The 26,471-nt window shown below is 42.4% G+C and overlaps 1 protein-coding gene across 1 annotated transcript in view; it reads left to right on the top strand.

Annotated features, from left to right (window-relative positions):
• The window catches only part of LAPTM4B (lysosomal protein transmembrane 4 beta), a 57,013-nt gene that overhangs the window by 22,376 nt on the left and 8,166 nt on the right, over positions 1 to 26,471 (top strand). Inside the window, exons 3-6 of the mRNA XM_088533651.1 lie at positions 372 to 445; positions 1,043 to 1,165; positions 8,535 to 8,633; positions 16,103 to 16,198. Coding sequence (XP_088389777.1) covers positions 372 to 445; positions 1,043 to 1,165; positions 8,535 to 8,633; positions 16,103 to 16,198 — 392 coding nt within the window. The remainder of the gene's footprint in view (positions 1 to 371; positions 446 to 1,042; positions 1,166 to 8,534; positions 8,634 to 16,102; positions 16,199 to 26,471) is intronic.

Below are 26,471 nucleotides of genomic sequence, written 5' to 3'. Positions count from 1 at the left end.
TCACTGCATGTCAGCCCTATGTGGATACACAGGTCATCATCACAGGGAGGAAGAGCCTTCTAGTCAAGTCTTACCCTGACTGTTGAAAATCCTCAGAAAAATGAAAATATTCACAGCATCTGCGCAGCATGGCAGAGGTTACAAATGCTTGTTCAGTGTGATGTGTTCATCAGCTGTTGCTTTTTTTTTGTCGGGAGGTTTCCCACAGGAGCCAGAGATCTCATCCAGTGTAGGATGAATGACCTGCTTGCCCTCATCTCCACCTCACTTGACCATCTTGCTCCTCAACATGCACTGCACTAGGCAGATGGCAAAATAACAGAACTGAGCTCTGTATTTTTCTGCAATCATTTTATGCATTTCTCTTCCAGATATGTGCATAGCTACAGCAATTTCTCTCCTTATGATTCTGATCTGTGGAATGGCTACGTATGGAGCATATAAGGTAATTCATTATAGTCAGTAAAGGCATGAGTCAGTGATTTTTAAAACTCTGTAGAAACTAAATTAGGAAAACTACTTCCCAAGAGTTTCTTTAGTTGTTGTTTAGTTAAAAGCAGGAAAAAAAAAGACAAGAGACAGAACTGATCATTTATATCTGTGATATTTCATGGCCCTATGCTTTAAGCAGAAAGACTGCCCAGTTAAGTTTGTTGCCTACAGTTTATGAGCAAGCTCCCAAGCCTGGGCTTTGTACAGATATCAATCCCATTAAATAATAATAAAAAAAGATAAAAAGAAAAGGCTGATATCCAAGAAAGTAAGGGCAGTGTTATGTGGTTTCTACATGTCACAGTTAAATGAGCTGCAGGACTTATACCAGCCATATTACAGCAGTTTAGAATCCAAGTTGGCCTGGCCAGCTCTTTTGGCTGAATGTCATGTTTCTTTTAGCTCATTTAAAGAGTTGTTTGCTGTTATGGTTTCATGAAATATAATACTGCATTCTATGAAATGTTTTTTAGATTTTTTTAGATTTCAGTGCAGAAATATCTCATTTTTAGCTTGTGGCTGATGAGTTTTTATTTTATTTCTTTTTTAGCAACATGCAGCTTGGATCATTCCTTTCTTCTGTTACCAGATCTTTGACTTTGCTCTCAACACATTGGTTGCCATCAGCGTACTTGTCTATCCCAGCACAATTCAGGACTACCTCCGCCAGCTGGTAAATCAAGTGATGTTCACAAACCCTTGGGGGCTATAGGGAAAACTGAAAAAAATGCAGTTTGTCCTTCATTTCCAGCCAATGGTTTACTGTTGACTTCCTATGCAGTCCTTGAAATTTCCCCTCAGATGGAGTTGATGGTCTACATTCAACCTCCTTTTGAGGCTGCATTAGAATCATAGAATCATAGAATGCTTAGGGTTGGAAGGGACCTCTAGAGATCATCTAGTCCAACCCCCTGCACACGCAGGGTCACCTAGAGCACGTGGCACAGGGTGGCATCCAAGTGGGTTTGGAAGATCTCCAGAGAAGGAGACTCCACAACCTCTCTGGGCAGCCTGTTCCAGTGCTCTGTCACCCTCACTGTTAAGAAATTTTTCCTTAATTGGTGCTTCAGTTTGTGGCCATTACCTCTAGTTCTGAAACTAGAAACTATTCTGAAACGGAAGCTATTACTAACTTTTACAATATTTATGCAGAGTTCTGAAGTATGACAATGCTGTGAAAGCTGGAAGCACCATTTTATTTAGAATGAGAATTATATTTCAAGACCCAGATCAATAAGTGATTGCTTTTGGATACAGTTATAGTGTTGACGTATAGAGTTGATCAATTAGTGACTTAATTTTGGTGCTGTTTCAGGGGTGTTTTGTTCCTCCTTTGAATAAATGTGGTGAGTTTAGCACATATTTAATTAGGCAGGAGTTTGATTCAAGATAGGTTTGGTTTTGCTAGAAAATATTGTCAGATTCTTTTTTAGGGACAATTACAGGCTCCCTTCTTGCCATGATCTGCTTTGGCCAAGTAATCACAGCCATGATCATGTGAGCTTACATGATACGACTGCAACTACATATAGTGAAGACAAGAATTTATTGACCTTCCTCCCATCACAGGACTTTGGCCTGTGGGTTCAGATGGAGTTACAGAGTTCTGGGAGCAGCTATTCCTGCAACTCTCTGAAAACCTGCCCTTGAGTACTTGAATTCAGATTAGTTTGGCTATAACTTTTGTTACAGGGATAGAAAACCAGGGAAGTATAAATAGCAGGTGATGAGAAACAGCAGGCAGATAAGCAGTCACTCAGGATCTGTGGGAAGTGGCAATGTGTCAAACCTCCAGGAGCTGAATGTATCATCAGGGGCCTGTGATATCCTTCGCCTTCTTTAACACCCTCCTGCGTTCACAGTGGAAGAGAGGAGAGGAATAATTCAAAACATACCCAGAGATGCAAGTAGAAAACAGCAAATGAAGGTCATGGCTTGGTGAGTGCTTTAAGTGCAGTGGCACCAGAAGGAGCCCCCCTGCCTGTCCTTTGCTGGTGGCCCCTCACTTCTGACTCAGCGGCAGCCCCTCGCTTGGGGCAGCACAAGCATCTTTAGGCTTGCACAATGGACGGGGCTGTGGAGCTAACCCTCCTCCCTTCTCAGAGGGTTAGTTGTAACCAGATTTAACTCTGTACTGGGCACTGTGCAAGAACATGAGGGGAAAAGCAGGAGCCTGGGCACAGGAACAGACTGGGAGTTGCACACAGAAAAGTCACTGCTGCTCTGCGGAAAACACATTGTGCAGTGCCACAGCTGGGCTTGCAGAAAGGAGGGAGAAGAAGAGATGATTCTCTCAAAAAACGTTTAAAACAGCAGTGTCATTCCCGTAATTTACAACCCTTCCACAGCAGCAATAAGAGGAAGACACCTTGCAAGATATTTCAAATTGTGTAGAAGAATGCTTTTTAGCCATGTTTGCTGCTTCAACCAGAAAGTAACTCCAACAATAACTCCAGGAAGGGTGTGTTTCTCCCTCCCATCCAGTGTAGCTACTGTCTGTTGTCCACATGCCTCCACAACAGTTTTTTTCTCTGGTATGCTAAGGCCCAGAGGCCATTTGACCTGCAGAAAGGAGGATATTTCCTAATCTCCTTGTAAGAATTTACCATGCTGTTGAGAGGCTTTATTTCCAGCTAGCTGTAATTAGTGAAACTTTTATTAGAAGCTACAAGAAGTAAAAGAAAATTAAGAAATTTAAACACCTCTGAGAAAAATCTATAGCTGGAAAGGACAAAAGACTATTAGTTAGTGCAAGGATATTTGAAGTGGGGAAAAAAAAAACTAACTAACCCAAGGAGAGGCAGAGCAGAGACAAGGAAATTATTGATTCAAGAAAAGGAAGAGTCATCACTGGCTATTTCTGTTCTGTATTTGGAAACAAGCAATATATCATGTTTATATTATATGGGGTATTGAAATACTTTCCATTCAGTGACAGCCAAGGAACATTTAAACAGTTTTTACTCTGAATATTTCGTTTTTAAATGAGCAGGTCCAGTTAATTTGCATTCTCGAGCACTGAAATGCTTGGTTGCACAGATCTCTGTCTTACTGAAGTAAATCTCTTCTGGACTGGTAATGAAATCCCACAGACTTCGTGATCTTATTGCATGGCAGCTGTACCTGGGACACTGCCTCTGAAGGCAATCTGAGGAGTGGCAGAACAGGGGTCTCCAGTTCTGATTTTTTTTTTTATTATTATTTATTTGCAAAAGCTGCTCTGGGGATTTGTGGACATAAAAAAAAGCAGGTGCAGTGAATAGTAAGAGGATACTTTCCTTCTGCATTTGTGTTATCGGTTGCATTTATTTCTGGTGTCTGGGAGTTAAGAACATGTTGAAAAGTCAGAGAATATTCAAAAAATTCCTCCCCAAACTCTGTGAAAATTAGATGCAATGTTGTATGATGAAAGAGAACTTTTCTTGCTTAGCTTACCAAGAAATGTGAGTGACAAGTGATGCCATTATAGTTATCATACTCAGAGTACCTAGGTATTAAGAGGCTCTTTAAATTAGAGGAAAAACATAATGAGAATGAATAGCTAAAAATTAATCCAGATCAAGCTCAATTAGAAACAAGAACCTGTTTTCATTTCACTGGTCACAGTGGAGATTAGCGATTGGTAAAAACTGCAAAGAGCCATGGAGAATTTTGTAAATTTTGTAGCTAATTTCAGTTGATGTACTAGAGTCTTAATTATCTTAAGTAACTTTCTTTGACACTGTTTACCCCTCCTCTGTTCTAGGGAGGACATGAGGAATCTGTTTGGTCACTTCTTCATGAGGTCCACATCAGTCAATGAAGGGGCCTTACGTTTGATTCAGTACAAATACACTCTGTTTGAGAGGGCAAGAGCGAGAGGGACAGGGGAAGATCCCATCTGTCAGCATTAAATATACAGATACAGGATAAGATGAAACGAAAAACAAGCCTTTCCAGTTTATAGCAATGCCAGCAATGCACTGCTAGAACCCAAATATTGCTGAACAAGCTTGTACCAGAGAATTGTTTCTCTCTTTTAATAATGTTTGTGCTAGATTTGTTTGTAGTCTTAAGACCTATGCTTAGAGCAAAACTGTAATTAATACCCTTGTTCCCAGAGGAGAGACCATAGTCATGCGAGCTGGGAGTGATCCCTCCCAGTGATTTATAAGTAAATCCCACATTCCCTTTGCAGAGGCCTGCCAAGGTAGGCAGAAAGGACAGGACCGGGTTGGGTTGTTCCTGGCATTCCTACGGTGCTCCTTCATCTAAAATTGCTGTGAATTTGGGGAGTGATATTTTAGGGGGGCACCCTAAGCTCCATCAAGGAAATGAAAAATCCCAATCGTTTTGCAAATTCATTATAGAATAGCTGGAAGAATGTATGCATTTGGTAATGGAATGTTTTTGGCCGTCAATGAGGAACATTAGAAAAACTTCGGTTCTTATTTTCTTACAATGTCAATCGCCACTCTAAGGTCAAACGCCTATTTTAACCTTTTCTCCCATCCATGTGAGTGTCAGGAATTATTTTATCTGTCCTCTTCGGTGCTCAGATTTATGTCCGTGGGTGGTGAGTTGGAAGCCTCTGCAGAAAGCTCCATGTACGCTCAGCAGGGTGATAAATAAAGTGCCCATCAATAGTGTAAGCTGAGCCCTAGCTAAAAATGGTGCAATTCTGAAATACGGAACATGATGTCCGCAGGCTGTTTTGTAATGTCAGCCTATGCTGACTTGCTACTTTCAGAGCTGTAAATGTCTTTGGAAACTTTTCGTTGCCCTCTAATACCTAGTTGCGCACAGGTGTGTCACAACCTCATAAATTTCAAGAACATCCCAACATGAAGAGTCATGTAAAGTAGCTGTTACAAGTCCAGCATTTGCAATGTTGTATGGCAGGGATGTGTTGTAAAACTTTGTAAAGTTGGGACTGTCACCATAAGGCAATAAACTCCTTCATACAGTAAACACTTCATGTTTAAAACAAAAGTTGCTTTGCTTCTGGAGCAGTAGGAGTCTAAAGCAGTTTAACCTAAATCACAATTCTTTATCCTCACTAAATCTTCCATATATGTGCTTTCTAAAACCTTAAAATAAACACTTAATCTTCTATCATCTGATACAGCATACATAAGAAATTAAACCAGAGGTGCAGAACAGGGTAGTCTGCAACTGACTTATGCAAACTTGTTTTTTATTAAAGTACTGGACTACTCAGTTGATTTAAAGAAAACTTCAAAATAGATTAGATAGCTTTACTGTGCAACTAAGTGGAGTACTGCTGTCCAACAGTTAAGGTTGTATCAATTTTGCTTTTAAATTTTAGGGGAAATGTCTATAGAATATAAAATAGACTACACTTAAATATATTATTCCTATGAACTATATCTTAAGTAGGGAATACCCTCTCAGACATTTTTAAGTGACATTTTATAATTCCAAAGATGGAATATGATTGAATTCATAGCATGGCTTAAAAAATTCTAAAGACACTGTTTTCTTTAAGTTCTATAAGATTTTAATGTTCAAAGTATTATAACTGGTGAATGAGAATCCTTACTGTATTTTAAAGCACATATTTGTGTTCTAAGCAGAAGGAAAATATAAAAGGTTGTGCAAACAGATTGAGAGAATAGGATGGGGCTGGAGGCTTGGCGTATTTTTGTTGTGGATTTGTACACTGTGCAAGAAATATTCTCTCCGTGTAAGTTTTAGATTCTTTTAAAGTGAACACTAGGGCTTTGCCATGTGTGAGCAGTAGTATTTAGGGATTGGAAGTTCACCAGGTTAAATACTATGTCTGTAGCACTCTCAGGGCTGCACACAACATTCGTGGCAGTCTGGTGAATGACACTAATGATGACTTCAGCATGCTGGTCCCACACTGCTGCAACTCCTTTGATAAAAAATTAAAATTGCATAATGTCCCACTGCAAAATCACTGAGGTGGGGGTCTGCCGATGGGCTTGGTTTTCCCACCCAACTGGACTGCTCTGCCTCAGCTCCAGGAAGTCTGGCATGATGCTTGTCCGGGAGCTGCAGCGCTGCTGCCCTCACCCTAGTGCCTTTTCCCCAGCAGGATTTCACCTCCTGCTTCCATCATGGGGACGAACCCCCCGCACGGCAGCAGGGAGTGGAATTTGTCCCTTCCCACTCATACACCTCCCTTCATACCCCGGTGATGCCGGCACCAGCGGAGGGCAGTGGCTGTGTTTAGAGAATGAACCCAACCACTTTTGGTACCTGCTTGCAGCTGAAAGGGAGGACAGAGCAGTATCAAACTGATGCTGTTTAGAAGGAGCCAGTCAGAGCAGATGCTGCAAACTGCTCCACGGCATGGGACGTGTCCCACCGATGGCTGGGACAGGCCGTAGCCTTGTCCCCAGCCGGCGCTGCTGCTCTTCAGGGTCGCAGGAGCAGCACTGGGCATTTCCCACCCTCGTCTTGCCTCCGAGGACGTCCCCATTGAGCTGGGTCTGGGAACGGGCCATGAGGCTCCGAGCAGAGCATCAGCAAGTCGGTCGTCCCATCTCCAGCTGGTGACAGCTTCCCTTGGGTTCCCAAACCCGGAATGAAATGGGGCCAAAGCTTCACCGGGAATTTTTATTCCGTTCACAAACTAGTGTGACTGGTTTTTTTAACAGTAGGTTAGCACTAAGTGAAAATTTTTTTGAGCAGTTTTATTGTGACTGTCTGTGAGCAGCAGGGTCAGCTGAGTCATGAATTCTTAAATTTTCCACATATAACGTTTTTGCTTATTTTTCAGTGCCTCTTTTATTGAGATATGCCCTAGCTTTCTTCATCTCTGGATGACTGCATCCACTGTGTTTAGCAGTAGCCTTTTTATATGAAAAAAGAAGTAGCACAATAAATTTAACAAACTAGATGCCTGCAAAACTGTATCTTGACAAAGAAGATAAAGAGATAAAAACTCCAGCCATGAAACTCGATGCAAGAACAGAAGCACTGCTGTAAAGAAGCAGAAAATGTGCTTATGTAACATTTAGCTTCCAATGGTTGCAGCAGCTGTTGATGTTAACCTCTTGTAACAGCTCACGGAAGCGCTAAAGAACAATTCTCACTAACAGCTGTCAAGGAAGAGACTTTCCTGATGCACTCTGCAGTGTTCGGGTATAAGTGATATTCAGGAGTTTCTCTGGATTTACACTGTCACAGCTGAGCACGCAACTATGTTTAATTGTCCAGAGGAGGATGCAGACCTACTTAATTAATTAGATTAACCTGTAAAGACAAAGAGGGTTTTGTGCAGAAGTGGCTAATCACAGAATCCCAGACTGGTTGAGGTTGGGAGGGACCTCTAGAGATCATCTAGTCCAACCCCCTGCTCCAGCAGGGACACCCAGAGCACGTGGCACAGGGTGGCATCCAGGCAGGGTTTGAAGATCTCCAGAGAAGGAGACTCCACAGCCTCTCTGGGCAGCCTGTTCCACTGCTCAATGCCTATGACAAAGCAGTGTTGCAGGGAAGTTAGCTTTTGTGGAGTCTATGGGCTATGATTTATTATTTGTGAAGCAGGAGGTTGTGCATTGCAATATTTTACAACAATCTGGAACTCTCACTTTAGAGGAACAGCTATGGCGTAATTTCCTTTGAGCCGAAATGAATATAGGAAAATATTGTTAGCGGCTGTTTTTCAGCCAGTGATCCTGACGTGCTTCACAGTTTTAAATTGCTGGAGCCTGCTCTAAGAAGGAAGAAGAATTTTGTCACTTCCATTTCATGTATGAGATAACAGAAGGACCTGAGGGGCAAAACAAATGTGCACAGAAGAAAAAAAAAAGAACAAACCCCACAACATGTCACAAGCAAAAACCCAAATCCCTCAGCCCTCCAGTGAGCACGGGGCAGGCTGAGAGTTTGCAGCCCCTGTTCTGCCTGCCCCAGCCAGGCTTTCCGAAACCGCTTGTTGGTGCAAAGGTCTCTTGATTTAGTACATCACAAATCTTGTGAGCTATTAATTACAGAGTGCATTAATTGAATGACTCTTAACTGACTCCTGGGATTGATTTACAGTGTTTTCCTTCTTTGTGGTTTTGCAGCCCACCAATTTTCCCTACAAGGAAGAGATCATGTCTGTGAACCCAACCTGTCTGGTTGTGATTATACTTCTTTTCATAAGCATCATTTTGGCTTTTAAGGTAAGTGCATTACTGGGTATAAAATTTACTTGTGGTCGTGGGTGAAATGTGCCCTTCTGGGAGGCCTGGCTCCAGAAGACACCTAGGAAGCTACGGACAAGGAGTCTGACAGCTTTACAAAGCAAAGTGATAGACACTATAAAGAAGAACATTAAAAAAAAAAAAAATTTCACAGAATCACAGAATGGTTGAGGTTGGAAGGGACCTCTAGGGATCATCTAGTCCAACCCCCTGCTCCAGCAGGGACACCCAGAGCACGTGGCACAGAGTGGCATCCAAGCGGGGTTTGAAGATCTCCAGAGAAGGAGACTCCACAACCTCTCTGGGCAGCCTGTCCCAGGGCTCTGTCAGCCTCACAGTGAAGGGCTTTTCCTGTGGACACTCACAGACAAACACATGAACACAGGTGCCATAATGGGGAAGGCCAGCATGGCTCTAGCATGGGGAGCTGATGCCGCACAAGTTTTTGAAGGAGTGGGTGATCGTGGGGAGAAGGGAGAGCCTCGTCTTGTTTTTTTAAAAGGCTTTTCACAGAGTCTTTCATCAAAGTCTTTAAAAAAAAAAGATTGTAGGAATAAGAGAGAAAGTCCTTTTCTAGACTGTAGCTAGGAAATACTAGGAAATAGAGGGTAAGGGTAAATTATCAGTCTTTGCAGTAATGAGACTTGTGTGAGTATATTGTGTGTATATATATTTTATGTGTGTATATCTGTATTCATAAAAGATCTGGGAAGAGGGATGAAAATAAAATGACAAAGTTCTTTGCAGTTTCACTCGAAATAGAGAAAAGAAACATTGCAGAAGGGTTATCATGGCACTGAGCGACCGAGCGATACAGTGGCCGATGAATCTCTGTGCTGATAAATTCTAAGTAATGGCATAGACAAAATACAGTCCTTCTTTCACACACACCTCAGTGGACTCTAAACAAAGTGTGACCACTCAAAAAGGGATCATGTAGTTATAATAGATAGACCCGTGAAAATAATAGGTTAGTGCTCAGCTGCAGTCAAACAAGTAAAGCAAATGTTAGCAATACCAGGAACGATATCAATATCAAGTGAACCCCACACACCAGGTCAGTCCCACTTGCTGTGCAGGCCAGAAGTCCAAAAGAAAAGAAAATAACATCACCTATGGCTCTGGAAAGCACCATAATTTGTTTGTCTCATGTTTTTCTGCAAGTTTCTTATAGCTGTCACTGGCAGAAACAGGGTACCACAGTTCATCTACCTTTGCTGTGGCGCAGTGCCACCAGTCCTGTGTTATTTGTGTCCATCTTTTTTTTAATAGTAGTTCTTGCCCTTTCTCTGCAAGCAATTATGCCTGAGGTTAGAGAAGTCCAGCAGTGGCAGGATGACAGCTGGGATGTTCCTTACAAACAACTGACTTCACAACATGAAAAGGGAAAGTTATTGTGACTGCAAGGTGGATTAAATTATTGAAACTGCTTCAAAATAGAAAACAAAAGATAGGGTATTTTAAGATGGCATTGAAGGTGATACTCTTTTTTTTTCTTGTGGCTTAGAAATTTAGTTTAGCCTCCTGGCTTTGCATGAAATGTATGTGCACAGTAGTGCAATTGATTTTGTTTGGATCTTTAAGAAATATATATAAATGTAATAAATATATAGACCTGTCAGAGGCCACAGCTGAAAGTTTCTTTAAAAATCTCATGTGCAGGGATTACCTCCTTTTTATCCCAAATAAGCATGGTATTTCACTGCATAAATATGACAAGGTTTTCTCAAGCTTATAAGGAAATGCATCTAAAAGTGAAATTGCAAAAATCCTTATTACAGAAGCAAAGAAAAGCTAAGAAATTGATAATGCAAAGGAGTTAATTCTATTTTACATTAGCTAGCACATGTTCATACTGCTATTTCCAAGAATAGAAGTGGCTAGTTGATTGACATATTAATTGATATCCCATTCATGTATTCATACAAACTCTTTACCGACAGTGGTGTTATACACTCTTGCTTTTCTTAATGCTCATTCTAGCAACATATTATTGTGCAAATGAGTCACAAAAAGTATGACTCACACAGAAACAGCCACTAAACTCCAGTTAGCACTGGCATTTTAAATTGAATTTCTTGAGTTTCCAGAAGAGCTGCTATGCAGATCTACGGGATCTGCTACATGAAAAGAAAGCTGGGCACTATTAGGTGCATCACACTTTATCACTGATATATATAACAGTTTATATTCTGAAAGTGGAAAGGTACTGTGCATAAAAATACGTTTGAGCTCCGTCTGGATTTTGACCAGAAATAAGGAGAGGAAACAAAACACTGTAACCTAGGAAAAGCTACATTAGGAAAAGCTGTATTCAGTTGCTGGGAAATAGAAACAGAATCACATAATTCATCAAAAATATTTGGCATTGTGTCACTTTATTTCAGAGTGGCTACGTGCGCTACTGGAAAGCACTGCTGAGCAGAAATGGAGATACAGATGTATTAGAGGGTGGCTTTGTGCTCTGCCATCACGGCAGTGTAAAAAGGGCTCGTGGAGGAGGCAGATAGTCAGAATTAAAGGCAGCTAACCCTGCAGAAGCACTTGGCTTTCTAGTCGTAGTTACTCACTTGGATCCCAAGTACCTAATGGATATTTCAGGTACTTTGACTGAGTAGAACCTTTTTGAAAACAAAGTAGACCGAAATATGTTATATCATTTAGACACTGAACCAGAGTTACATACCATGAAATATAAGTGTTCCCTGTCTGGCTAAAGGGATGACATCCAGCAGCATAAATGTATTTATGTATGTGAAAAAGGAACTTTGGATGGTATATAACCAGTGCAGTGCCTTTTGAATCACAGCCTTTGCTGCAGGATGGGGAGCAGGGCCCGGGTTTCCTTTGGCCTCCTCAGACATCAAGATAAAGAGAGTGAGGCCTGAACATCCCCTCCCAGCCTGGGGCAACCCCCCCGGGTACAAACTAGACTCAGGCGAGCACAAATACAGCTCTAACAACCTCCTCCCCGAGCTGTCCTGAGCACTTCCCAGCAGCAAAATATGGGAACATGGCCTCTCATCTCTACTTTTTCCTGCTTTCTTTTTCTGGAACTGGTTACCAAGTGAGGCAGCCGAAGCGTGTTCCAGTTCTGGAAATCAAGCTGATCTCCAGCACGGCGAATAGTGCAGTGGTCTCTAATGTACATATTGGCAGCACGTACGAGCTGTTGAACATGGGTACATGGCCACCCTTGTGTCCTGGTGTCCTCAGCAAAGAAGGGGTGATGCAGAATGAAGTTCTGAGTTCTGAAGTTCTGAAGTTCTGAAATTTACTATCTTGGGATCATGGTGGCAGGGCCAGCCCCGGCCTGGGCCACATTGCCGTGGCATGTGAAGCAGCATTGGTGACCAGGAACATAGGGCTTCATGGCCCAGCTCTGCATCCTGCCCCAGGAGCAGCCAGAGGAGGGGTTGCCACCCTCTTGACAAACGGCTGGCAGCGGGGAGCCTCTGTAAAGCATGGATGGCTAGTTTGAAGTCACATATCCCAAATGTGTGAGATTAAGAGACAGCAGGTGATGCCCTGGTCCATATACAGTGCTATTTAAAAACTTGCAGGGCAGCTATTTGCTTTGATATTAATTCTTTTTCAGTCAGTGCAGCATTTTTATTGTCCTGACAAGGTAGATTTAATTGCAGATTTCATCAGTATAGCAATTTCATGAATCCGTGTTGTTTCTTCTCCTGCAACATGCAAATGAGAGATAAGAATGGCTAACTGGTCTCTCATTAGAACCCTTCTGAAACCTCCATGATAAATTTCAGTTTGTGTAGCAGCCTTTAGCTCATTTTTATCAGCAATAAAAACCAGGCGAGCTTTGTAAACAGACATAATATTCAGAACTAATGGAACCTAAAGTGGTACTCAGTGCAGACAGCGCCTACTCCAAGCACCTTCTGTCAGATCCATGGCATTTGCCCTGTGCTTGGCTGCAAACTAGGGAACTGCCCAGAGGGCTGCTGCCACCCAGATCATCCAAGGCTGTTCTTTGCTGTGTTGCAAGAAACAGCAGGATGGAAGAACATCTAATTTTCACAAACATGTTGGTCAGCAGCTGGTCAGGCACATGTCTGATGAGCAGGACTCATGCAGTACATTAGTGTTCTGCCTGCTTAGCAAGTGCATGTGAAGTAACCACTGTGAGAGACAGGGTTGTGAAATTTTGTGGGTTTCGGTTCCTTAGAGGCTAAAGTTATTTAGTGCCTTGAAACAGAAGATTGAAAGCTGGTAGAAGTAGGCACGGTGCACGTTTCCACGCCAAGTCCTTCTCATGCACCCGTGGTCACTACATCATTTTGCTCCTCTGGAATACAGGCTGCCACCCCAAGACGAGTGAGTCTGCAGCCTCTGCTGTGGTAGTTGTGAACACCCCTAAGGGTAAGACTGAGGTCATTTAATGCCTTTTTACAAAGGGCCTATTCCAAACGTCAGCACTGCTCTCCAAAGAGAAGACCATCATGTTGTGCTGTCCAGCCACACATTTTAAAACAGTATCATCCAAATCTTCAAGGAAAGAAATGGTAAGAAAATCAGCAACTCCATTTAGCGATGCAGCAGCATCACTATAAAACAGTGAATAGGAACAAGTTTAAAGAAAAAGTTATAGGGTCGTCAGTGCATCTTGAGCAAAATGGATTTCCATGAGTTGTCAGCAGCAGGCAGGAACCCATGTCCAAAGCACTTGGACAGTGAAATGCTGTGGGCCACCTCTGTTCTCAGATATATGTGGGTCTGTGTCCTGGAGCCAGTTACTTGCCGAGTGCTAACTGATGAACTATTTAACTCAAGGACTAAAATGGACCTCACTCACTGAGAAACAGCCCTTGGTTTCAGGCAGCAGGGCTGAGCCGAGCTACACATGTATGCTGTGGCATTAAGCATGCTTTATTTACCACATAAAATAGAGCAAAAAACTACACCTCATGCTAGCCTCTCCCAGAAGCCTAGATTATCTTAACTAACCATCTTTAAGGTTGGATTTTTACAAAAGAAATACAGAAAATAGTTTGCAAAATGGGAGCCTGAATGGACGAGAGTTTCTTATAAAGATGGGTTCAGTGTTTCCACAGAAGTCTGCTATATTCAGTGCTCTGTTGTCTGCTAGCTCCTATGCCCTTCTCAGGGCATAGTATCTGAGCACTCAAAGCTGTTGAACTAATTATTATTATATATTATTAACAGCAATGGCATTTGATTCTACAAAAGATTCCACTTCTCATTTATATGCCTTTACACCAGTTGTTTCGGTAGCCCATGGCAGGCTTTCCTAGCCATAAATTTAGGATGTAGAGACAGCCTCACTTTCCCTTAGGGCTCAGTTCACTCCAGAAGTTTTTTGTCCTCCCCATATAGTGGTAAAAGCATTTTCAAAGTCTTTGACACAAGTTACCCAGACCTGTAAGACCCCATAAAGAAGAGAAAGCAAACTCCATAGATTTCAGCCTGTTGATCCTCTGTGGAAAAACAGCTTCCTGATCTGCAAGGAAGCAATCAGTGAGTCATGTGGCATCCTGAAAAACACAGCTCCTATGCGACAGCTTTGGAAAGGGCGGAAACACAGGGCAGCTAAAGAGGATAAGAGGCTTTTGGAAGGTCATCAGTGCAAGTGAGTCACGAAAAAATGACTCACTCAGAGATACACATGCAAATCCAATCAGTGCTGGCAGTTTAACTTGCACACGCTGTGTGTATGAAGGAACTACTACACAGAAACTACTAATTAAAAGGGTAAGTTGGGCACTATTAAAGTGCATTTCTGTCTCTGTCATTCTGTTGATGGAGAAGCAGAAAGCACCGGTGACCCAGCCGCTCCTTCTCACCAGCCTTGTCCCTGGCAAGCTGAGGATCTGACTCCTGCTCCTCCCCATGTGTTCCTGCCTCCCATCTGCCTTCCAGCATCTTTGCTCATCTCTGCTGGCCAGGCTGGAATCCCTCCTGCTGGCAGAGGAGATGATGGATATGAACGTTTTGCTTAATCAGTTTATAAAAGTGGAGGTTACTACTTTGTTGCCAGGCAGCCACCCTATCGTGAGCCAAGTGAGCTCCAAGAACAAAAACAGTGAAGTTTATGGTCCTGTAGTAGGATTACTGCTGCAAAAAGAACTTTTGTGCACTGTGAAAAACAAAATGAGTATTTGTAATAATGACTGGAAGGTCAGAATTAATTTCAGATTTCTATAAAACCATTATGTAATTTTCTCTGGTCAGACACCAGAGCATTCCAGACATATGGAATACATTGAATTAATGCCAGAGTAAGTGAAACAGAGTAGCAAAACAATGCACATGATATATGGGATCGTCAGCTTCTTAATTACAGTCACTGGCCAGCCTGCACTTACCAGGAAAGGTGGAGGTTCTCAGGACTTGCTTGATGGTTCTTCAGGCTCCACCTTGCTCATATTCTTTTTACAGAGATTCCTTCCACTTTCTCAGAAGTGGTTTCCATTTATCTTTTACCCTCCTTCCTGAGACATTCTGCACCTTCTGTTTGTAATGGGCTGACTTACACTTTGTTTTATAGTGTAGAATTGTCTCCCTATTGGTATGCAGTATCCTAAGCACAGTAATGAGACCTCTGATTGAAATTACAACTCTCTGTATTTACAGAGGAGTAAAAAAGAAAGCCAGCATACATGACATGCTTATTTGAGCAAAACAGACTTTATATACACAAAAAAGTGTTACTTTGCCTATATTCAGGACAAAAGAAATTGGTGCTTGTTTTCATTCATTTCTACATTGAATCTATGCTAAATTGAATACACTACTGAATATGCAGCAGTATTACGTATCTGGAAGAGTAAATTTTGCTCAGATAGATAGCTTTAGATTATCGTATCCGCCTAACCCGAGCAGCACGTAGTCAAACCCATCCTCCATAGACTCCTGCTCTGTAAGAGGTAGGGTATTAGATTGCTTAGTGAATCCCTACACATGCTGACAGCCAACTGTAGCCAGCAAAGTCACTGTCCTGTGCTTCTGTCAGACTCGTATCCTTATTTATATCTGCACTGCATCTGCTTAACTATGCTGTTCCTATAAGGAGCTCTGAAGAGCAGGATACTCTGCTGTGCACCCTGCGCTGCTTTGTCTGATCCTAGTTGCTTGACATCCCGAGAGATTTAGGTAAGCACCCAACTCACAGCACATCATGCAAAGCTGTCCTTGTGAAAGAGCCTTTCTTTTAAGGCAAGGAATAGAAAGTAAGAAGCTGTTATTTCTCAGCGAAAGGAATAATTTAATAATTGTATGCACTCTTTTTCCCTAATAACTGTTTTTTGGGAAGGGGAGGAAGGAAGTTTTTTTGTGCTCTCCTTCTGTTCTTGCTGTCCAACAAGGACTTTTAACCAGTCCAGCTTCAATAACGTACACAAAGCTATGGCAGAAAACTCTGTCTGGTTTATCTTGTGCACATTATAATAAATCTCTTTTCTTTGCAGGGTTACTTGATAAGCTGCGTGTGGAACTGTTACCGATACATTAACAGCAGAAACAATTCAGATGTGTTGGTTTACATTACCACCAATGACACTGCGGTAAGGATGTTAGGATGCAAAGCAAACATTATGTCTAATATTTTGTGTTGAATGTCTTTGTTTTCTATTCATTTCTGACCCCTTAATCATCTTAATTCCCTTCTGTTGGGTGTTTAAACTTGAGATTCAGCAGTGTGGCATGCAGTGGTTACAAATGGCATATACTGCTAAAATACTGTTTTTATTTTATGTGTATAGTCTGATAAAGAGTATGTATTATACATAATCTAGTGGATGCAGGAATGATTCTGAGCTCTGAGCTTTCTGGCTGCATGATATCCCAAGCCATGAGCTGGCACAATGTCCCCACTGCTGTGAGGGGCAAAACCCCATCACTTAGACTGGAAGACCATCTCATGGCATTCCCAGGAGGAACGATGATCTGGGCAGTACGGGGACTAATTAGGACCCAGGGAGTGCTGTTGTCTACCCCTGCTGGGAAATGTGGATTTAGTTGGAAAGACTGTGATTTAGGACACTTGGCAATAGGTGCCATGTTTTACACCATCACAGAGAGGATCTAAAGTAGGTTTGAACCAGTGCAAGGTCAGTGATTCATCTCTCAGCAAATGACGCGTTTTGTGTAGTAAGGAGACAGAATGAAACAAACAACACTATGAAGGAGCTAACGGACAGATTTTGACCACAAAGAACGGGAAGGCGTCAGGTCACTTCACAGTAATTTAGCTCTGAGATGAATTTTCAGAGGACGCTACTATTCAACCATGTCTTGCTCATTATAGAAGGAGTGCCTGGAAAGTGCTAGTTCACTTTGCAGTGATATCTCTGAGGAGCTACTCACATACTTGGATCCACTGAAGCCCCAGACTGAGGGCACCAGGACAGATTAATCCTTGGAGTGACTCCTGGTATAGGTAAAGAGGGCTTTTACATAATTTACAGAAGAGAATTACAGCAGTACGAACCTAGTCCTTTAGATCATCTGGGTAAAACTTGAGGGTTCCTTTCCTAAGGCTCTCCAAAAGCATGGGTGGTCTCTGCATTCGAGCACCACCTTTAAACCATTATAATGAATGATTCCTGTCCAACCACGAGGATTAGACAACCAATACTATTTTTCCTCAGTACCTGGAGCGTCTGACATTTGGAGTGTCAGAAGTTTTGCAGCATGTGATCAGAACTGGCAACCAGGATATTTAAGTATAAAAATATACATATATATTTTTAAGCTAACTGAAAGAAGCATTACTAGTTTCTTTGCTGGAATCTACTTTGAGTAAAACCAGGAGTTTTATGTGAAATAAGGTTGACAGCTCTTTTGTTCAGCCCATAGAAAATTGTAACAGCTTCAAACATTGTTAGCTTTATAATCCACGGAATAGTCTGGCTTGGTTGTGAGAGATTGTCAGATGAAATATTTAAGAAACTAAATTTGCCAATGTTTCTAAAGGTTTCAGTAAAACCACCTGGTTTTCAGAGATGCCTGGTTCCTGAAAATCTCCTTGGTGCTTTTGTATTTACTAATTACCAAAGTGACTTGAGCTGCCTTGTCATCTTTAAAGTGTTTTAAGTGCTCCTGGGAGGAAGGGAAGTCCTATTTTCCATTTTTAGAGATGAGACATTCTTGAACTGAGAGTTTAATTTAACTGTGTTTATCTTTATCTTACAAGACACTACAGCTGAGAGGCAGTCTTTGAAAAACACTGAATTGCTACCTAGTGCCCTGACCATTGGACTCTCCCTCCTCAATATTCACATTCCTTTAATGTGACTATGGTCAGAAGGTCATGCTTTGGGGTATGATGAATTTGTTGTTTGTACTTCATAGGTGAGGTCAGAGCAATGCCCTTAGAGCGGGTTCTGTAGCTGAGAAATCCCAGAGAGCTCTTTCTAACTTCACCACAAGGTGCTCGCTCATCAGCACAGAACGCTGTGGCTGGGTAGAGTTCCTCAGGCCTAGAGCAGGGTGAAAGGCCAGGGAGAAGCAGGAGGAGAGACAGGCCCAGACGGGTCTTAATCAGGACTTAATCTGACTTAATGAGGACAGAGACAAGCCTGACTCAAACCCGGGCCTGCCTGCCTCTCTCCAGCCAGCGCTTTGCAGTCAGGAACCAGGCGGAGGAGCCACGCGCTCCGGAGGAGGCCCCTTTCCTTCTGCTGCCCCTTGCAGAGTCCTGTGAGGAACAGTTTGTCAGGTTAAATCCCAGTTATTATTAAATCCAGAACAAACAGAAGGTTGTTCTTCCCTCTTTTCACCCCTCAGAGGTGTTTTTTCTATGTCTAGGTTCATGCCTAATCACATGATTACAAAAAAAGATAAAATTCAATAGAATTGGATAAAAGCGGTTTCAAAATGAAGCTGAAAGAATAGGGTTTTGAAAGCTGAGTGCTGAAAACCCTTGAGAGTCTAGGGCCCTTGAAGAAACCACATGAAATTTTGAAATATCCAGATAGGTCACTGCTGTCTGTTGAAGTGTATTATATTCCTCCAAATCTCAAGGGTACTTACGTATTAAAGTGATGGATTTTCATACTCTTTCATGCTGGGAAATTTCTACAGGCAGCTCTGCTTCACCCTGACATGTCTTTAAATTATAAACTACCTATTTCTTAAAAAATGTGGGTCAATCTTTGCCCTCTGCTTTCAAAGAAATGTGTCATGTGTATTCCAGCTGAGTACCTGAGTTATAGGTCATACATGTTGGGCATATTCTCTTCTTCAGGGATGGCTATTTTGAAAGATAGAATGAACTGAGAGATTGCACAAAAACTTTTGCAACTGAAAGAGAAAATCAAAATTTAAATATGGGAGTAGACATAATATCTGTAATTCAGAATAAGAAAGTTGAAGTATATCCCAGTACCCCCAAAATCTAGACACCAGCTCCCAGCTGTTACCTGCGTCTGTTCTTGTCCTGCATAGTGAGTGATGACTCTGACCTTCACTGAGCTGAGACCTATGTTTAATACGTTCTGTTTACAATATTTATCTGGTTTCTTGTCTATTGAAATCTTGTCAAAATCAAATTCTTGGATGTACCATAAATACAAATTTACCTATAGCTTTGTCAAGGTCATTGTTTTCCCTCTCTTAAGTTTTGAACTAGGATTGCCTGCTTCACTTCCTCAGCAATCTTCAAAATACATCTAAGATTTCCAATTTAAATGAAAATATGCATTAATGACTGAGCTTTACTAATGAAAAAAATTCAAATCCATACTGGCTGGGATACTACACCCTTAGACCTAAAGTCTGTAGTTATTAGATGGCTGCAGAGTCTGTGAACCTTTCTCAAATGTTTGGATTGCCCTTTCTTAGGAAAAAAAAAGAAACTTCTTTAATATACGGCATTGGAATTTGGTTCAAGAGAAGGCCATTGTGACTGTATATATTTCTCAAAAGCAGAAGCTTATTTTGTAAATAACAATCAGATTATCTTTAATCTTAATACATTTCTTAATTTACCATTGGCAAGGTGCATAAGCACACTATAGCTAAACTCACTGAGGAGCATGGGTGATTTCTTAAGCACAGGTACGTGGGCCTACTTCTTCCTACTGATTTATTCCTGAGCTCGGTAGATGCAAGAAGTGTTCGGCTGCTCTCACAAGGAGTTTCCACTGTTCCTAGCTGGGGGAAGTCCATTATGTTTTGCTAATTTGCTCCTCATGGTAAGAGTGTGCAGGTCTCAGCAATATTCCTCTATCTTCTCCTTGGCTTGCCAGTAATAAAAAGCTACAGGAATGGCCTTCCAAGAGATGAGCTTTTGTAGTTTTTAGCCTCATAAAGAACTGCTCTGCCAACTCCTGTCACTGTAGCTTTCCTACGTCTATTGGACTTGGTTTTCTCACAGCTCCTCGTGAAATCCACGTTACAGATCTTTCTCTGTTAGAGCTCCCAAAAAATATTTTTATCAGTAATACTTTATTTTAAAAAATAGTCCTTTGCCTCCTCTTCTTCCTAGTAATTGTCTAATTTTCATTCCCTCAGAACTGCCAGGCTGCTCTACCTCTGCAGTGTGGATTGCCTTACTTGCTATAAAATCCCCCAGCACAGAAATTGCCAGTTAGTTCCTCCCAAATCTATCAAGCTGGTTGTCTTATAAATAACCCCCATATGTCTGAACTGTAACTATCCTGATAGACAGAGTTATCAGCTGCTGGATAATCTGCTTTTGTCCCTCAGTGTAAGTGGTTTAAACTATACTTTTCCAAGCACACCCTCTGGAACATGAATTTCTTTCCCACTGCATGCTGTGAATGCAATATTCCCATTACCTGTTTTAAGTGACAGGCTCTGTCCCCGTGGCCCTTGATCTAAGTATGGCTCTGTGTGAATGTATCCGGTGTGGCTCCAGGAACGGGCTACCATATGGGACAGGGGGACCAGCTGGTGCCTGACCCCAAGCTGTGGGAAGAAGTGACCCTTTTATGCTCTGGAAGAGGATAATGCCACGGCCTCAGGGCTTTAGTCACAACAGCCCTAAAGTCACTCAGAGATATGTTGCCATCTCCCTCCTTTCAGTTTTTCCCAGGACTCCCCTCCTTTCCGTTTCTGGAGGCAGCAGCGTAGGGAGCTTTTGGCATAGACAGTGGCTATGCCAAGTGCCTGTATGGCTCCCCACAGTTAATCATAGTCTCCTGACGCTTATTTTCCCCACTTTTCCAATCTGGTATTTCTTTTTCATACCACCTCCTCAAGCGCATCATGGATGAAGATCAATTTTCTGCATTACACTGTTGCATTGGGGCCATGGACACATTAGTCCAATCTGGAAAAACTGCCAGCCTAGAAATGACTGCAGAAGGTAACCTGAAGTTGCACATTTTGTTCTGGATGGTAGGAAGGGCGCCTTTGTGCTCTTAGGCAGCCAGGGGATTTCATTTTGTTTATTTTTAACTCTCACAGTAGCCAGTCGAATTGAAGTTTCATCTCCAGTCATGCTGCCACAGAAGATAAAATGTAAAGCCGTAAATCTCCCTTCAAAGTGGGATTTAGATCCTTACATACTTGACCGAATCACTCCAGTAGGTCCTTTGAGACATCACATTTATCCATAAGAGCTAAATAACTTCTCTGGTTTCACAGGAGGGCTGCATTCCTTCCATGGGCATGACAGCAAATAACTAGTCTGTAATTAATCTGCCAACACTCCCTTTTGTTTGTTCTCCTTGTCTCAAAGTTAGAGGAGACCTGCTTAGAAATGCTGAGTTAGGTCTTTCATTGCTGCTGGATGATTCCTTGAGCAGAGGAAGGAGTATTCTTGGTAAGGTTGGAAAAGTTGTTCTTTGTGTTATTCTGTGTATATGCAAGGCAGGAGAGAAGGATCCTTAGGCTTGTGACAATAATAGATTAATTATATTTTAAAAAATAGACAAAAATGTGAGACAGACCATGCAGTTATTTTTAATGGGTTTTGTGGGACCTGTGGTTTCCAAGTATTGATCCAGTTTTGGGATGGTACATGCCTGAGTGGAGGATAACTTAGAGGAAAATGCTGCTTTAAAGATCTTTTTCCATAACATTGCAGAGAAATCCGAGAAATTTGGCAACATGCACCAGGTAGCTGAAGTCTTGGGCATTATTACTAGATCAGAGGCACCTTTCTGCGGTAACTGTGAACATACTTCAAAGTGAGCTAACATGAGCTAACACCACAACTGAACACCCTGGCAGACTTAGTCCCTGAGCCCTTCTCAGGGCCTCCCCTAAATCCAGGGCAAGGAGCTCCACCCTCCCCGTGTGGAAACGGTCTGATAAATCTGCTAGGGGCAAAGCTGGTAAAACGGGAGGAAGAGAAGAAAGAGAAGGAGCAGAATAAAACCAAACAAAACCCAGCTACACAGCACTTGAAATAAATGAGATGATTAGTTACTAGCCACAGGTAATAGTCTGCATGGGACCCCGAAATGTTGCTGTAAGGCTGGATCTGTTTTTCTGGAACATTGCTCTTGTTAAGCTGGACTTGCGCGTTCCCAAAGCAGTGTCTTGAATTAGAGGGTCTTCAATGGGCTCAGGCTGCATGGGGATCACCAGCCTGTGCCTTACGGGTGTACGTGTGTGGATGCAGTTCCTCTTCTTCATCGTGGCAGTCTGCTGCTGTCAGCAAACACCTCCTGGGCTGCTCCAGCATTTCGCATTGCACCTGCAGTAATATCTCCTCCCTTGTTCTTTCTCCTTTAACCTTAATGAATAGTTAGAGTTTTTTCTTTCTTTGTGTTTTCTTTTGCTTTCCCACCTTATCAGCTATACTCAACTCTTGCTTCCTTGTTTACACAGGGTTTTGTCTGAAAATGCCACATTCCCTGTGCTCTGTATTGCTTCACGTTTGCTCAGTTGCTTTGTGCTATTTCTTAATGCAATGTCTCGTAACAGGTTTCACCTATTCCTAGGTAGGTGTTCCCAGAAGCCAGCTCTGCTCTTTGGGACAGGCTATTAGTGATGATGATTTAGGGTAAATGCCCACTGAAGTCAAAAAGTAAGACTGCCAAGACAGTTTCATGTGTCATCTCAGTCATTACAGTGTACATGCATGTACAGGTTGTTTATGTTTATCTATGGTAAATTTGGATCAAAATACAGGTTTTATCTATTTACCTCAGTAGAATTTTATTTTAAACATCAAAAAAGAAAAACAAAAAAAACCCTTTAGTTAAGGTAATTCAGAAACTAGAATTATTCTAATATGTGAAAAATAGGGAGCGATTTACCATAGAGAGAGAGAAATCTGTTCCCATTGTTCATAATTAGGTTAAAAATAAGACTTGAAATGGAAATGGGTAAAATCAGTCTTTCAAATCTTTTGGGCTTCAGTAATTGGAAGTGCTGCAATATAGGAAAAAAGTGGAGTGTTTATAAAGTCGCAGTGTTCCTGTCCAGACCCTTTTGTCTAGCGGGGTTGATTCATTACCGTGAGGCAGCTGCTATTTTGTGGGCTTCAAAAATGAGCTGAAGTCTTGGGTGTAATTCCAAGGCAGTGTATCAGTGCAGCACAGGCCGATGACAACTTAAATCCTCGTTGCTAAGGGGTGTATAAGCCGAGCCAGGTGTGGATTTCCCAGGTGGGCCTCAAGTCGTAACTGTGCTGCGCAGTGAGGTGGGGGCCAAGGGGCTTCGCTTCCCTCAAGCTGGTGCCGTCCAGGCGGTGCAGGGCAGCACGGTGTGAAGGTGGCAGCCGATCTCCACGGCCTGTCCTTGGAAACACTCCTGCAAAGCTGCAGGAGGCAGCGCTGGGCCGTGCCGCCATCCTGCTTTCGGCTCCAAGGCGAGGGCTGTGTGTGTGCACCATGGCGCCGCGCACAGCGCAAGCTTGGCCGGCGCCAAGCGGTGGAGTAACTCCAGGCCGGAGCCTCTGTGCCTCAGCTTGCCCGAGGCACAGTGTGGCAGAAAGGAGAGCCGGTGACACCTCGGTGGCGGGGCACGAGGCACTGGCGCCTCAGTAGGTGGCATCATTCTCCTAGAGATGGCCTGCGAGCAGCCCGGTGGGGTGGGACAGGGAGCCGCACGCCCAGCTTCCTGCAGCTAGCAAGGGCGGCTAGGGATTCCAGTCCTCCCAGCGCACTTCCAACTAGCTTCAGCGGCAACAAAATGCAGTGGACAACTGCGTTTTCCCCCAGCTGCCGTCAGGACTTCTTATGGACATAGGACGTCTTCTGCTGCACCCTGTCCAGGGCTGCCCCGTGCTTCTGGCAAGGGTCCTCTGTCCTCCGAGCAGGGGGGAGAATGAGATATGTCTTAATGAACACCGTGACAAACTCGGCTTAATTTTAGTGGAAACAAGCCGAGCTGCCAATCAGGTGTCAAGCAGAAGATATGCAGAATTCATGAGAGTGTGTGGTCGGCAGGTGCTTTACAAATGTATTTTATTAACATTAGCAGGATTTATATAAACGGGATTTCTTTTCAAGCTGTCAGTTTGTCACCCTTTGTTACACTAAAGATTTGTCATTTTAAAGCAGTATTACAAATATTGTTAAAAACAAAGGCTTCAGCTCTCAGTAGGAAATGCCTGAGTGCAATGTGCAATAAAAATTAGCATTCCTATGGCAATATCATACCTTTTTAATAACAATATAAAAATAAAATAGTTATAGAAAAAATATTAATTAGTGCTAAATACTTACAGAAGACAGAACCAGAGACTGGTGAGCTCAAAGTTTCAGATTTAATCACTCCCAAAACATTAGAATAAGGTTTTGAAATCTAGCTCCAAATTTTACAGATGACCCATTCGTTGTGTAGTGCCCAAAGACTGATGCCGTGTCCTCCGTGTTCCTGCATATTCAGACAGGGAAAGTGATCCAACTGGTGAGATTAAGATAAAAGCCTTTCCAGCCATGCACGCTAGCAAATACAGTTGAATAAGCAGTGCGTTAGCCATGACACAAGCACGGATGTGATAAGTGCACTCCTGGGAAGTGACCATTCCTGTTAAACAATTTGGCTGTCCCATGTGAGCCGTTAATAAGTTCTTGTGTTGGTTGACTGCTAAGTGTGACATAAAGCTGGAAGAGCAGACGACTTTGCTAGGAGTATCATTATACAGAGATGCAGATTAGTAATTAAAAAGCTCCTCAAAAGGTAAGTGCTTTGTCATAGTCTTTGCAGTCAGAACAACACACATTGACCATCTCTCTGCACAGAGTATTCAACTTTCAAGTCAGCAGCGCTGGTGACCGGCAGGCAGGCATTCCCTGAGGGAGCACGTGCTCCTTCAGCAAATGCTCCCTTTGAAAGCATGAAGGATGTGCTCTGTCTGTACAAGATCATGATGCACAACAAGAGATGAAGCAGAGGAGCCCTGGCCAAGATGCAGGAAAGACTTTTTTGGCCTGAGAGGAACGATCCCTCCATCCCTTTGAAAAGAGAGAGTAATTAAACCATTATTCTGGATGACTTTTATGAGGTTGCACATGAGGGGATAAGACAATTGCTTCCTGAATCCAATTTTCCTCCCACACAAGAGCCATCACAATCTGTCCCTAAATATTGCTATGTCCTTGTAACCTATACACTTAGTCATCTATCTGGAGTGCTGAACACATTTTGTTGTTTCATTATAGAAATCCATAAGCTCAAATAACATTTCTTAAATAGTGTTTTAGAGAGCGGGTGGCTTTGAAAAAAGAAGAAAAGAGTTTCATCGAAGGAAAACAAAACATACCAACTGTAACTCTGCACAGATGATTTTGCAGCACTGGGGCCTACTTTTTACTGACCGGGGTTATAAATTATCTCAGAGTCCTTTTGCTTCCAGTTATTCCATCTGTAATCATTCTAGCGTGGTTTCTAATGGAAATGCATACATATAAACATGAGAATACTTCCTGTCCATGTTGAGAGGAAGGTTTCCTGGGATTTATTTGACAGATAGCATATCATGAAACACTTGAACAAATAGTAACTAACTAACTAGTGTGTTTCAGACAAACGCATCAAGCAAATGCATCTGTGAATGAAGAAAAGTAAATCATTTCTCATTCAATATGAGAATGATTTGGCTCTGGTGAGAAGCTTTGCTCTATGAACAGGGTTGTTTAATCTGAGGAGGAAAAGTGGGCAGCTTTTTTGTAATCATCACTTTTCTAACTTCCTCAGAAACAGTTGCTTTGACTGGACTCATCTGAGGAGAGCAGTGATTTCGTTTGCAAACAGCCACCTCTGAGGCAGATATTTATAAACAACAGAGAAAATAAATTTCTTCTAGAGGGCAGTTTGTCTCGTCTGGAAGAATGTACCTATCAGAAGGCAATGGGCAAAAGTGCCTGACAGTGCCCGTGTTGCTCTCGAGCATGAAGGAAAGCTCGTTCAAACAGAGGTCAGCTCCATCCTCAGCTGGGATGTGAGTCCCCAGCTCCTGGCCGTACTACTTCTCTTTGAGCTCCTTTTTCAGATGGAACCCCAGACGGAGAGTTGTCGAGGATCACAAAATTAACTGTGATTAATTGCAATTCTGCAGGGATCGTGGGGATGCTTAAAGGGAGGAGGGAAAGGGGACCAAAAAAGGGAGTACATGACAGAAATCTTTAAAATGCTAAGTAGCAGAGAGAAAATAAATGAGGAGTGACTGCTCACTGTCTTAGCAAAATAACTAGGGGACATCCAGGGAAACTAGCTAGTGGAAGATTTCATAGCAAGAAGGTGTCTCTTCACACAGCACATATTAACTGGTGTTCCTTGCCAGAGGATATCATGGATCCTAAAAGTTTACATGCGTTCAAGTACAGGCTAGAAAAATCAGTAAAAGGAAAATTCCCCAAGACATGACCTGTAATTCAGTACATCCTTAACATGTACGTTTCTAGTAGGCTG

The sequence above is a fragment of the Tinamus guttatus genome, unplaced genomic scaffold (assembly GCF_059628265.1).
Source record: "Tinamus guttatus ecotype Peru unplaced genomic scaffold, ASM5962826v1 Tinamus_guttatus_pri_ptg000510l, whole genome shotgun sequence".
NCBI lineage: Eukaryota > Metazoa > Chordata > Aves > Tinamiformes > Tinamidae > Tinamus > Tinamus guttatus.
The sequence above is the reverse complement of the archived record's forward strand: the minus strand, read 5'-3'. Positions and strand labels throughout refer to the sequence as shown.